General features: G+C 40.8%; 1 protein-coding gene across 1 annotated transcript in view; it reads left to right on the top strand.

Annotated features, from left to right (window-relative positions):
• The window catches only part of rsrc1 (arginine/serine-rich coiled-coil 1), a 124,631-nt gene that overhangs the window by 17,364 nt on the left and 93,389 nt on the right, over nt 1-13,878 (top strand). Inside the window, exon 4 of the mRNA XM_038692317.1 lies at nt 3,946-4,173. Within this exon, the coding sequence (XP_038548245.1) occupies nt 3,946-4,173 (228 nt within the window). The remainder of the gene's footprint in view (nt 1-3,945; nt 4,174-13,878) is intronic.

Raw genomic sequence — 13,878 nt, 5'->3', positions numbered from 1 at the left:
CACTGAAACACGATAGGGTTTAAGTTACATAGCCATTAATCACTGCTGCGCCACACTGGCCTAATGGATGGGGAAACTGCTCGGGGCATCACTGAGAACATCACTTGTGGTGTTCCCAGCAGTTATGTTGCCATTTTCTGCCAAAGGACAAATTCACTATGGACTTTGTTTTGTCTTCTAAACAGAAGATGGTAGTTGGGGAAACGAAGAAAACAATATGAATGTCTGTCACTGCTGCTCGAATTGGTGGAAGATAAGGTTAAAGGCACAGCAGGGACGATTGGTCTTTTTGTGTGCGTGTTCGTGTGTTCCCTGTCCCTACAGTGCGTAGTATGAATAATGATTTAACCGGGGTCAGATTCCATTGGAGACGTTTACCTGTATCTGACACTAGTGGTATCGCGTCACTGCCATTAATGTCCAATTTTCAATGAAAACAGAAATAGAATACAGACTGATAAGGGTAACACACCATCCAGCTTCACACCCAACCACATAATTACCCCAATGGGCTGTGGTGAGGGATCATATCCTGGCGCGCACTGGGGGGTCAGCAGCGATAAGCTTCAGCCGAGCTCCCAACATGCAGCATAATTACTCTATTGATAATTCACCAGGAAAATGGTCCCAGCCAATTGCAGAGCTCCGATTTAATGGATTGGACAGTGAAACGAGGGAGGAATGGAAGAAGAATGCTATGAGGGGCAGTGCGTGTGTGTGTGGGGTGGGGGTCTTACGTGGGGGCAACTAGCAAGGGCCTTTTATTAGAAATGAAAATATGTTTAGGCCATAGGGGGACCCATTTTCCCTGGAGATAATAAGGCCAATAAAATGTAAAGCAGGGGAAGGGCTTGGCACGGGGTCCAACTGTGGCTGTTTATCTGTGTGTGTCCTGCATTAGCCCATTTATCCCCAGCCTCAAATTAGCTAATCATTCTCCAAGGGGAAGGACTTGGTCAGGAAATTGACATTTAGCAGCATAGGCTCACTCTATTAACTACAGTAAATTTAATTTGCTGCACACCCCAGAAGTGGGCTGTTTTCTTTGCTATCAGAGGGGAAAAGGGAGCGAGGGAGCCAGAGAAACCGAGAGAGAGAGAGAGATTGTGTTTATTGCATCTGCTGCTTCTGGCCACAATTTGCTTGGCTGTAAATATAAGACATAGGCTTGGAACACTGCAACTCTGTTGTATTCCCTCTCATGTACTGTTGATTACAAACATATGCAGGCATTGTCAACACATAGATTCACTCATTCCAAGGTCTGTTTGGACCATTGATGAATTATCTCGCCTGGAGACTCCAAACCCCAAAAATGCCCATGTTTTTCTTTTCCTTTTTTTCCGTTAGCTGTGATTCTCTGACTAGCCTAATCGTAGTAAACGCTGTATCAAACACGCTAAATCAGATGTCCTGTGACTGATAACTTCTTTCACCTCAGCCTGAATCAGATGAATCAGATTTTTCACTATAATTATAGTTGTTGATAATCACTCCGGGGTGTCTGCTTTAATATCTGTCCTGGAGAATGCGATGAGACTGGCTTTGCTGTGGGAAAAGTTTATTTATGCAGAAAAAAAGAGAACTGCTCTTCAAATAAGTAGTCTTATTGTAACCAGAGCTAAAATGATTGGTCGATCAACTAGTCGTTCTACGGAACATGAACCTCCAACTATTTTGATCCATTTATCACTGAAGTAATTTTTTAATAGCAAAAATGCCGGAAAGTTTGTGGTTTTGGTTGGAGCTTCAATGATTTGTTGATTAACAGATTATTATTGGCAGAAAAATTATCTGCAAATATTTTGATAATCGATTAATCTTTTTAGTCAGATTTCAAGCTAGCATTCGCTGGTTAAAGCCTCTCACTTGTGATGACTTGCTGTTTTTCTCTATCATATCTGATTATAAACTGAATGTTTTGTAGTTGTGAACTTTTGGTTCAACAAAACAAGCTATATGAAAACATAATCTTGGGGATTTATTTGGGAATTACAGCCATAGACGTGTTATAGGTAAAACACTTAATAACGAAAACTAGATAAGTGCACATGGTAGAGTGCAGATCCCCTCCAGGCCTGGTAGAAAGGAAGTCATTTCGCATGTCATTATATTCCATTTAGTCTGTACTGACTTATATTATGCAGTGATGGCGTGTCATTTTACATGCAAATGTCAGAGAACAAATTATCTTTGGGGTTTGGACGCAAAAATAATGACAATAATTGTATGTTACAGTCCTGATTGTAACACTTGACTGGGGAAAAAAAGAGTTAAGTGAACATGAAACTAAACTTGGAGTTAAAACTGATTGATATAGTGAATGAATTATGTGTTTAAACGTATGGTGATGTTTTAATGATATTGGTCAGTTTCTGATCTTTGCTTATGAAGTAGATGTATTCACTGGAAATTCACTTCAAATAGTTTATAAGTTTTGTTGTTTTTTTTAAGAGAGACTCTCTTTCGACACCTTGCAGCTACTCTCCAGTGATCAGGATTGCCCCAGCCTAATTAATTGCAACAGTTGTCAGAGTGTTGTCTGTTAGAATGGTGACAGGTGTCTGAAGAAAATGATTAGTTTTCTGTTGGGAGAGAGACAGCTCTGGATGTCCCAAACTGCAAACTAATAAAGGGGGGGGGGGGGGTGAAGCAATAAAGCTCGTGGACAGCAGGTTTGACTGTTTTTATAGACAAATCAATAAAATGATAGATGATGGAAAATAACAGCATCTCAGCTGCCGATTTCAGCTGGGGTTTCAAATCATGGTCCCGGCGCGCGCACACACACACACACACTGAGCAGAATATGTTAAAGTGTTTTGTCTACATTGATAGACATGTGCAGTGGCATATAAATAAGTGGCTATGTTTTGGTAATTTGTGTCTTTGTGTTTTGTGGCACCATATTGAGGTATGGTTTGATGACTTGAAGATGATGTGTGTGTAACTGTGTGTGTGTGTTTGTGTGTCATAACTAACAGAGTAAATATCCTGTTGTAAATCTTTTTGAGACCAGAGGGGCAGTGTCAGGATCAATACCGAGGACAGGGCTTCCTCTGAGCCCGCCTCTAATTGGCTCCATTTCTACGGTGTCGTGTGTGTGTGCCTCACTGTGTATGTTATTGTATATAACAGTGTTATTAGGTCCATCAAATGAAGGATCAGTTTGTACACTCCAGGGAAATTTTATCGTAGTGAATTTTAGTTTTAAGTTTTGTTAACAGATGCGGTTACATTGTTACTGTGTGTTGAAGTTAAGTTGCCATCTCCATGAAGCTGGTCTCGCATTGGATTGGGTGTCATTTACAGTAAATTTTTTATCGATTGTAGTTTTGATTTTAGGTAAGTTTGAAAATTGTTTTCCAAGTCTTTATTTCATGCAACACTTGCGTTTAACCAAAAATCTGAAGATGTTGAAAGCAGGAAACTCATTTACTTTCGGCAGATTTAAGCCCCCATAAGACGGTATATAGTGAATTAAGGAAAGGAATAAATGTTTACTGTTTTACTGAACACTTGAATCTGCTGATACGTGTGTATAGTGACTATTTTAGAAATTGTAAAAGAGCCATAGATGTTGTCAACAAGCAATGAACTGAATTGCATGTACCGCAATGCATCCAAAAGATGTGTTTTCCTCAATGGGAATATACTCCATTGCCCTTACTATTGCCTTTTCTGTTTCCTACCACTGTTGCCACACACGTGCATGACTTACAGCTAAGTGAACTTAAGTAGAAGTAGACATGGCAGAAAAGGAGGAAGTGGATATAACTTAGATTAATTATTATTAACTAATTATTATTACAATAGTATTCAAAAAACTAACAGCATATAACTTTATTTAATATTCACTGAGGAAAAAAGGAAAAAAAAAACATTAATTTGTTACATTATCAGTTGTTTTTTTAGCCGCAAACTATGACCTTTCATCTCTTCCAGTTCTCATTCTCGCCACCGGCGGTCTCGCAGTAGGAGCGGCAGCCGCAGCCGGCGAGGGACCCACAGCCGCAAAAAGAGCCGCAGCCGGAGCCACAGCAGAGAGCGGGACCGGAGCCGCCGTAAGGGCCACGGCCGGGAGAGAGAGAAAGACAAGGAGAGGGACAGAGAAAGAGACCGAGACAAGGACAGAGAGAAAGATAAGAGTAAAGACAAGTCAGACAAAAAGGGGTAAGTGATGAATGACTTTGTACATGCAAGCATACACACCAAACAGCCCAGCTCAGTCTGAACTGTACGGTTCCACAGGAGTGCTGAATATTTTGGTCAGTATATTACAGACTTAAATATGGAGCACAGTCTCAGCTCCTCACTCTGTCCATCCATCACTTGATCCTTCCATCCATCAATCCATCACTAGCTTTCTTCCTCTATTTCCCCTTGCAATCAAGCACCAAGCTATGCTGGTCTTGTAATGTGATATAATTCCCTCTTGTAACAGAAAATGTCATGGAGATATAACAATATATGGTAGGTAGAAGTGGGTTTTTAGGGAATGTTTTGGGTCACCAGATGATCTCTGATGTCTTTAACTCCACTTTTCACCCTCTGGACCTGGGTGCAATAAGTCCAGAAACATAACAAGATCATATACATCTCTGATATCTTTGGTGCTCATGCCAAAAAAATCAACAACAAATGAGAGCTCCTTATTGAGGTGAGAAATGTTTGCAAATGACATCTTCACTTTCAAGTGTATGTCTTTCAAAGGCAGTAATATGCAGTAGAAACAGGTTTAGAGCATTGGATCTATAAACAGTGGTACACTCCACTTCAGGTCTGACTACCTTAGAGGCCTCTCTTTGCCGCTACCAGAATAGCACCCTCAATCCCTCCCCAGTGCGGCGTGCTGTAAAGTGATTGGAGGCCACTGTAATATGACTGGTACCCAGTTGTTGTCCGTCATATTGAATGCCACAGAAGTGTGTCCCAGAGTATGGATCCCATACTTGTGCTTTGTTACACAACAATTTAAAAGACTTCAGTTTCCCAGGTAAACTGTGTCAAACCTCATGGTATAGTCTATATATGCACATCCAAATTAAGTTATTTGGTTTTTCAAACAAAGGAAAACTTTGAATACTTTGCGCATAAACTTATCGGAGTGAAAACATTCTGAGGCGGTATTTTCTAGGCTTTTCATTGGATTTATGAATAGAAATATGCAGTAATAGCCAAATGGCAATTTATGATTTTGCAAATGTTTGATCTGACTGAAATGATCTCCATTCCTCAGATGTATCCTTGATGCAACAGTGCAATCAGATGATGAAACTTCTCCACTGTAGCAATGGCCATAAGACAAAAATGCAGTATATCTAAGAAAATGATTTAAACTTTCACAACTTCTTCTGCAAATTGTTTACGTGCTGTATCTCATTTAGTGAAGTAAATGCTAATTATTGAGAAATATATCTTGACAGTGAATCTTAACTGATATTTTTGTGTGTTTAGCAAATACTTTTCATAGATATAACTGAGGAAAACATGCACATCATTAGAAATAAGGGTTAAGCATTAACATATTCAAGCTATGGTTTCTTATTTATATTCAGAATTACACATGTGTGTAAATGGCCTTTAAGATAAGTTTAGTAAACTTGTTAGTAGAACAGATGTGTTGACAATAATAAAAAGCTGTGTCCTTTAATGCAGATTCCATATATTATATATATATTCTGGTCTGTTGGTCCCAATGGAGGCTTTATTGATTACGAATGAAAACCTTTGGGCTCAAGATTTCTCTGTGTGAACAGAACATGGAGATGTCCTTTTAAAGGAAAAGTGCTCAGTTTATTTGAAGCTATTACATATTGCCTTTCTTAGATCAGTATCAGGAAAACAAATAAAGCTAACAGTGAAATGTAAGGCCAGCAGACTATATCAATTTTCTTATTAAGGCTTCAATATCCTTCAGCATCGATAGGAATCTCTACCTTTATCTCTGACCCTGCTTTAGCTAGTCTGTGTGCACGTGTGTATGCTCATATACGTAGCAAGGTTGTTGGTTTGTGTGTGTGTGCGCGTGTCAGCATTTCCACCTGTGGCAGTGTTAATATATTTTAAACTTTATATCCCCATATCTGGCCTTCCAATTTACTTAAACCCGTGGAGGCATGATGTTGAAATAATTTTGACTAAACCATGGGGTGCTGAGCTTCCATCATACCAGGGGACATGTACATATAATCATCTTGCATAAAAGATTATAGCATGCAGGTTTTTTTTTTGCCACATCAAGTCACAATTAAATGACAGTTTGAAGGTTCTTGCTTCTGTAATTCACAATTTATCAGTTAGAAAAGGAAACGCAGTGGGTAGATTGTTCAAAAATGTGAAATTGTTTAGGTTGGACATTTTAACATAAATTTTACATTCACTGGAACAGTAATAGGTAATCAGTAAAGACACACTCTGTTCCAGGAAGTCAAAGTAAAGTGATTATTACATAAAAATACAAACACATAAATTGATGTTTAGATTGTGATGAGCTTTATTTCTCTCTCTATTTCTTAAACACTTACAGTTAAATTAAAATGAGTAAAGTTCAGATTAAGTGGATATGGACCTTGACATGATGGTATCACTGTCCAAAAGCTACCTGACATGAATATTCCTGTTATTCTCCAGATGCTCCCACGGGTGTTTAGGTGCCTAACAAGTCTTCCTTTAGCAGAAGAAAGGCAGAAACATCTTTCAGGAATATGTAAAACAAGGCTTTTCTGCAGTATATCCTGTCTATGACAAGCCACTTCTTCTTCCTCTGTCTCTTCCATTATTCTTCATCTGCTCTTAATGGTGATGGGGGGTAGGGTCTTTATGTAAGCCCCTGATCCTCACCACTTACACACAAACACACACATGAGCGCTGTAACACGCCAACCTCATTTACATCCAGGTTTCCTTGCTGGGTGGTGGGAGAGGAGTGAAGCAGTGTGATTTTGATGGCGGGGCCGGGTGGAGAAGAGGCTCCGGCACTTTATAGTGTCTGTCAGGATGAACAGAGGGGCCCTTCAGAGCAGACACCCTGACACTGACTCTGTGTGAGCGTATGTGTGCGGTGTTGTCGTCATTAAACATTTAACACTCCTCTAGTATGACAGCAGGCATCTTGGTGCTCCAGCGGCATGTTTTCATGCAAAATTTATTAAAAAAGCCGAGCTGTTGTTAAGAGATCTTGTTGCCTTTCACCAGTGGCAAAGGGTAAGTGGGTGATTATAGAGTTGTGAGTGTTTACCCAGACTAGTGTACAGGGTCAGTAGGTCAGCTTTGCTCAGTGTAATCCTCTGGCTTTGTATTTACAGAGAGAACACAAGAGCTTCTTTTAAGAATTAAGCCAGCCCTAAAATGGTTTAGTTTGTTTGTGTTTTTCTCTTCTTTGGTAGTATTCTCAACAAAAAGGTGTACTTTTATATCATTTATCATTATATATTCTGCATTGAGTTGAACATACAATTTATCCAGTTTTAGACATTGTTGTTATGTCTCTGATCGCTTGCTAACAAGTCTTCACGCACTCTTAATTGCAGATTATGGTGTTGATGTGTTACAGCTGACTCAGGTTGGTTACAAAGTGAGGCATGCTTGCAGTTAGTTCTTATTGTGGCAATAAATATGATGACAATTAGCCTCACACCAATTTGTAATTCGATTTTGTGTGTTTATTTTTCCTCCTAAACTCAAATATGTGGATTTTCTTTTATCAAATTAGAATTTTTGTCCGGTGGATAGCACTGTGGCCTCACAGCAAGAAGGTCGCTTGTTCAAACCCCGGCCTTTCTGTGTGGAGTTTGCATGTTCTCCCCTCTGCTTGGGTTCTCTCCGGGTGCTCCGGCTTCCTCCCACCGTCCAAAGACATGTGGCCTAGGTTGATTGGTGACCCTAAATTGTCCTTGGGTGTAAGTGTGAGTGTGATTGGTTGTATGTCTCTGTGTGGCCCTGCAATGGATTGGCAACCTGTCCAGGGTGTACCCCGCCTTTTGCCAGTTGGGATTGGCTCCAGCCCCCCGCGGCCCTGTACGCAGGATAAGCTGTTGACGATGGATGGGTGGATATTATTTATTAGCTGAGCTACTCAGCAGTCTTTTCAAATACGCCTTGTGGGATTCACTGAAATATACCATGGACAAATTACAAAGATAAAGCAAAATCCTGAATTATCTCCTGTTGTCCTGAAAAACAATTATTATAGTATAGTGTGTTAATGAACACGCACGAGAGAAACACGTTAACATTTAGAAAAGATGATGATTGAGGAAATTTAGGGCTCCAAAATAACTTTTTCACCACCTTTCCAAAACTCACAAGGGGGAGCGCCAACATTGTTCCACAGCAGCCACACTGATAAGGCTGCCTGCAGATGTGTCTGCAGACATTTTTTTCGTGAGTGCAGAGATTTGCCAATGACGATTATCTCAAAATGCCACATAGTGGCCCGATTAATTTGCAGACCGATCTATCACTAGTCTCAAATTAGGTCAGGTTTCATTTTATTAATGAAAGATTTGTCAGTGTTTTTTCCTATTTCCCTAAACTGAAGCAGGAGAAACAAACAGTGTGTTGTGTTAACAAGTATGCATCTGCCCCCAGGCAGATAATTGACAAAAGTATAATTTGAATGTAACAGCATTCTTCACCTGATGTTCCGACCCAATTCCCACCTGTAATTAATGAGCAGAAATGTAGAAACTACAGTTAACAGATGGCTGTTTCTCAACAGAAATATTTTTAATTACAAGTCAGTGTTTTAAAAGGTTTTTGCAGAGGTTCAGGCTTTGATCAGGCTTGAAGGGATTTGGTTAGATTATGGATGGAGTACAGTCAGGGCCCAGTTTCTTTCTTCTTTTCTTTTTTTTTTTTGGGTTCACTCATAATGTTAATGCACACATACACACACGGTATGCATGCTCTCACTCATTTCCATTTTCCACGTCCATCACCCTCCCCAAACTCGCCTGCTTTCGTCAAAGAATTTGTCTGCTTTCAAGAGAAGTGTTCACCTTTTCCTTTGGGCGGTGCCGACCTCTTTGCTTTCCTCTGTAACCCAATCACCAAAGTAGTGGAAGAACGTGGGCTGGCTGCCTTACTCCACATCCTCAATCAGAGAGGTCTGTCCAATTAGGCTGAACTCCTTGTATGTGCCGGGTCATGGGAGTAGCGTTGGTCCATCTAACTCAATTTCATGTCATTTGAGTGAGAAATGGGCAGCACAGGCTCAGAGGGCAGAGTGGAGACCTCTCATGGCAGCAGAGAGTCGTCTTTTCCCTGTGCATGTAAAACTGGAGTTGGTATAATGAGCTTGGGTTAAAGAAATCAAATGACTGCCTACCTTTCATTAAAACTGTTTTTGATGTCTTTGTCTATAAAAGAATCATTTAGGAGTTTTTTTGTCTGCTAGCGAGGGGCAGCAATTCAACAGCATCCATTGTTCGCATTTGTAAAATAGCTTATTTTAAGAGGACGGAGTCTCTCTTTTTAAAGGCTTTCAAATAAAGCATGTTTTCCTGACATTTTTGTCGACAGAGCCGTCCCCACCAACCCGCCCATTCCCATCTCTTTCTGTGAATGTGATTGTTTAGTAATTCCTCTCATTACTGTGTTCTCCCCGGACAAGCTAAACAGAACCCAGCCTCGCCACAGGGGTCTCGTCAGGACCCGCAGGCCTCAGTTTGGCTAGCTTCGCTCTATCGCTCAGCCTTAACCTCTGGAAGCCTAGAGGCTGTGAGGCAAAGAGAAAATAAAACAAGACCCTAGACGCAAGCACACACACATTTTGCGCTCACTGCTGTTGATTTTCTCTCCCTCCTTGCCTCACTCTGAGGAAATGATTGTCTGCTTCTTTGCCTCTGTCGAACATCTATCAGCTCATTAGTGTTGGTAATACACAGAGAAAGTAAGTGTGTTTGTGTTTGTGTGTATATAGCCCCTGCCTACGGCATCCTCTTAGCCTGTTGGGAGTGTGTGTATGGGTGGTGTGAATGGCACCATTAGCTGTTGCTGTGTGTGTGTGTCTGTGTATGTGTGTTTGTCTGCACTATTGTAGGACTCTAGGCTGTGTCTGGCTCTGGGAGCGGGTCTGTGGAGGTAAGAGAGACTTCAAACACCGTCCTCAGAAGGTTAGGATACACTCACATTGACTTAAATCAATGAGTTGTAAGTGTGTGTATTATTTGTGTGTGCGTCAAGGGGGTGTAGCCTAGTGGCCAGGAGGAAGAAGAGACATGGGTGAAGCTGAAGAGGAGTAGGTATGTGTGTGCGCGTGTGTGTGTGGTTTGTGTGGGGGCCGGGTAGTTGGATGAGGGTGGGTGAAATAGGAGTGATGCCTACATGCTAAGGTTGGACAGCGCACACATACATACAGAAACGCAGGTCCCAGTAGAAAAACGTGTGCACACAGAGCGGTGCAGCTGTAGTGTTTCTTGGCCCATGGCTGTATGTAGTCATTAGCTGCTGTTTTCCACACAGATAATGAGCATAGATTGGATAGAAAACAGCCTGGCCTTATAAACTCAATCTTCACTAGATGGACTTTTATTTACACACTCAGAAGACAGACAAATTCTCTGTTAGGACGTACAGAGTGATGCAAGACTGTTTTTTTAAAATCACTGGTCTGAATGTTGGTCGCCTGACCTGGCTCCATGACCCTGCTCCAAACCTGACCTTATGGCAGGAAATATATAGGTTTATTATAAAGTTGGATGCTGTAATTTTAAAGAAACTTCTAGCCCTAGAATACATGTTTTGCATCAGATCTCCAGGAATCTTTATTTCAGCACTCATTGGTTCGTCGGTACTGCTATGTACAGCCTATGGACTTCCCAAATGACAAAATATATGTCACTTGGACTCTTGTGGCTATACAAATGCGAAAAGTGTAATTTGAGCCTAACCCAGTTCAAGTTTGATGGTCTGGCACTTAAAGGAGGTACACTGTTGTGTTTTTGTGGTTTTTTAAAACATTTTATTAGTGCTTTTTAAAAATAAAATATGCTTAACTAAGCGGAGTACAAGGTCAGGTCTCAAGCCCTGGCGAGCAGAGTAACACAGGCAGAATCTGACACCTAATCAAGTAGAAAATAAAAAAAAAAGAAGATTTTTGACACTTGTTAAAGGGATTAGAAGACGGCAAAGATGAATGCCGTACTCAACTAAGAAAACTAAAGCAACAGGCAACAATGAGGAGGAGGAGGAGAATGATTATTATTATTCTCAGATTCAGATGTATTGTGGGTAATCAGTTTAATATTTTTTAGAATGTATCATTAATTCACACTGACATATTTAATAGGGCTGCATGATAAATTAATCACAATCGCAATGTCGTCATGTGCGATTGATTACATAACTGCAAAAAGTCCATCCATCCATCCATCGTCAACTGCTTATCCTGTGTACAGGGTCGCGGGTAACTGCAAAAAGTGTGTGATTTAATAAAACAGAAAAAGTGTATTAGACGCTGTCTTCTGTGTGTGCGCTGCAGTCTGCTAATTATCTCTGCCCACACCGGGCTCTCGCATGCGTCCCTAAAAACAGATAGGCCTATGTGCAATGAGAAAAATGTTTTATGAGCAGTGTGCCAGTAACATTTAAGACACAACTTACCGTAACCCCCCCCCCGCCCCGCTGTTAATCGTTCAAAACATAGCGTAGTCGGACTCGCCACCGAAGCACCAAGAGAATGCCGGTGTTCTGTCGATTTATGCTACCTATCGAGATGTGCTACTTAGGGGTTCTGCGCATGCGTATGACCCACAAGCATGGTTTGTTTCCATGCCCATAAATCTGTGCAACCTTGCTGCTGGGAATGCTGTTGAGAAAGAGGCTGATCGTCAGTAACATCAAAAAAAATAAAAAATCAATATTAATCTATCAGAATATGCTACCCCTGATATCTTAAATAAAGATGGCATAATATAGTATTTCAACATGCTTCCCATCTCCGTACAGTACACAAGGAGTGAGTAGTGGTGCAATATAAGATGATTCTGTGGTGGGAGCATTATTTGATGGGGAATATTAGTCTATCAGTATACGCTACCCCTGAAATGATGTTATAATATAATCTAAAAACAGAATATGTCATAATACTGTGAGAGTTATAACTTTATGGGATTGGAAAAGGGAACACATAAGGTATAATTTTTCGATAGGGCAGAGCGACTCGATAGACTCTGCAGCATAGATCGTCAGAACACTGGTGCTCCGGATGCTCTGTGACAGAGACAGAGCAACATCGTCGGCAGCTGAAGCGGTAAGGTAACGTAGCTGTATCAGTGCCTTCTGTTGTACAACATGTTCAAATTTTCACAGAGCCGACATACTTGTCAGTCACTTTTCGTCAACCAACCAATCACAGGCTGGATGGGGCGGTACATTAAAAAAGTTTGACGTGCTACAGCAGATTATTAAATGTTGAACAATATGATTATTGACAAGTTAGTACTTAGCATTAACAAATTAGAGACTAATGTAGAGCCTTTTGCTTGCACAAGGATTTAATAAATAAAAACAACCCACAGAAATGAAACAGCTGTAACTGGATATAATATTCAACTAGTGGTAAAAACATATACTATTATATGAAATTCTAAAGAATGTAGTATTTAACATTATTGTTATACTAACAGTAAACTACATTTATTAATTTAGCTGACGCTTTTATCCTAAGTGACTTACAATTGCTGTATATGTCAGAGGTCGCACGTTAAGTGAGTCTTGCTCAGGGACACATTGGTGGATGGGTCACAGTGAGGGACTGAACCCAGGTCTCTCACACCAAAGGCATAGTCTTATCCATTGTGCCATCACCACCCCAACTATAAACTAAGTTCCCCCTCCAGGTTGTGGATAGAGACTCTGCATTAGACAGATGTACATTGAGCCGGTGCCAGTGTGCCTATATTTGGCGCTTCTAGCAGCCTCCTCCATAGAGAAACGTGTTCCCCTTGTTCTGTTTTACATCTATTTTACTTGTTACTGTTATAAATATTGTTTAACTTTGTTCAAGTTGAGAAATACTCATTTCAAAATGTCAGTATTTCGTGCATTCCTTGATCATTAAGCAAGTAGATTCATAGTATCAGTTGTTCACTTATAATCGAATCACAATTGCAAATCGCAATATTGTCCACAATAATCGCAATATGACTTATCCAAATAGTGCAGCCCTAATATTTAAACATCTAATAAGATCAAGCTTAAGACCAGATAGAAAAGAATCACAGACAAGCTCTTTGTTGTCTTGACAGTCACTTATTGTAGGAAATACTGTATATGCCTGAGAATGACACGTCTCTGTCCTGTGTGCAGATGTGTGTGTGGAGAGAAAAAGAGAGAGAGAGAGAAATCTGGCCACTTATAATCGCAGGAGAGACACCCTGAGCGAGCGATAGAGAGCTGTGACAATCCACTTAGTACGCTCTGTAATCTGTTTAACCATTTAGTGAGTTGTTAAAGGAGTATGCAAACACTCACACACATAAGAAAAAAAACCCAAAACACACTAGACACCATGAAGGCCTTTAGCAGTGAACAGGACAGTCTGCATCCTCAACTGGGTAGCGATTCAGAGCTGTAACACGTTTAGAGTTGTGTGCGACTGTGGGTCGTGTTGACGTGTTTGAGATCTGCTGTAGGCACTGAGAGAAGCCAGGCCTGGAGCATGATGACAGAGACAGGACCCGGCCAAATAGAAGATCCCCCCCAATCCAATTACCCTGTTCCTCTCTTTTATTCTCTCCTCTCCTTTTCTCTCTTCTCCTCTTTTTACGGCCCTGTCTAAGCAGGAGCTAGTGATGGCAGTCCTGGCTGCTGTTGAAGTGGCTGGCTGCTCTGCTTTATGGATCAGAAGAGGATGCAGGCGGGATTATAAGC

The sequence above is a fragment of the Micropterus salmoides genome, unplaced genomic scaffold (assembly GCF_014851395.1).
Source record: "Micropterus salmoides isolate LMB-PRFRI ecotype aquatic unplaced genomic scaffold, ASM1485139v1 Ms_hic_scaffold_3, whole genome shotgun sequence".
Taxonomy (NCBI): Eukaryota; Metazoa; Chordata; class Actinopteri; order Centrarchiformes; family Centrarchidae; genus Micropterus; species Micropterus salmoides.
The sequence above is the reverse complement of the archived record's forward strand: the minus strand, read 5'-3'. Positions and strand labels throughout refer to the sequence as shown.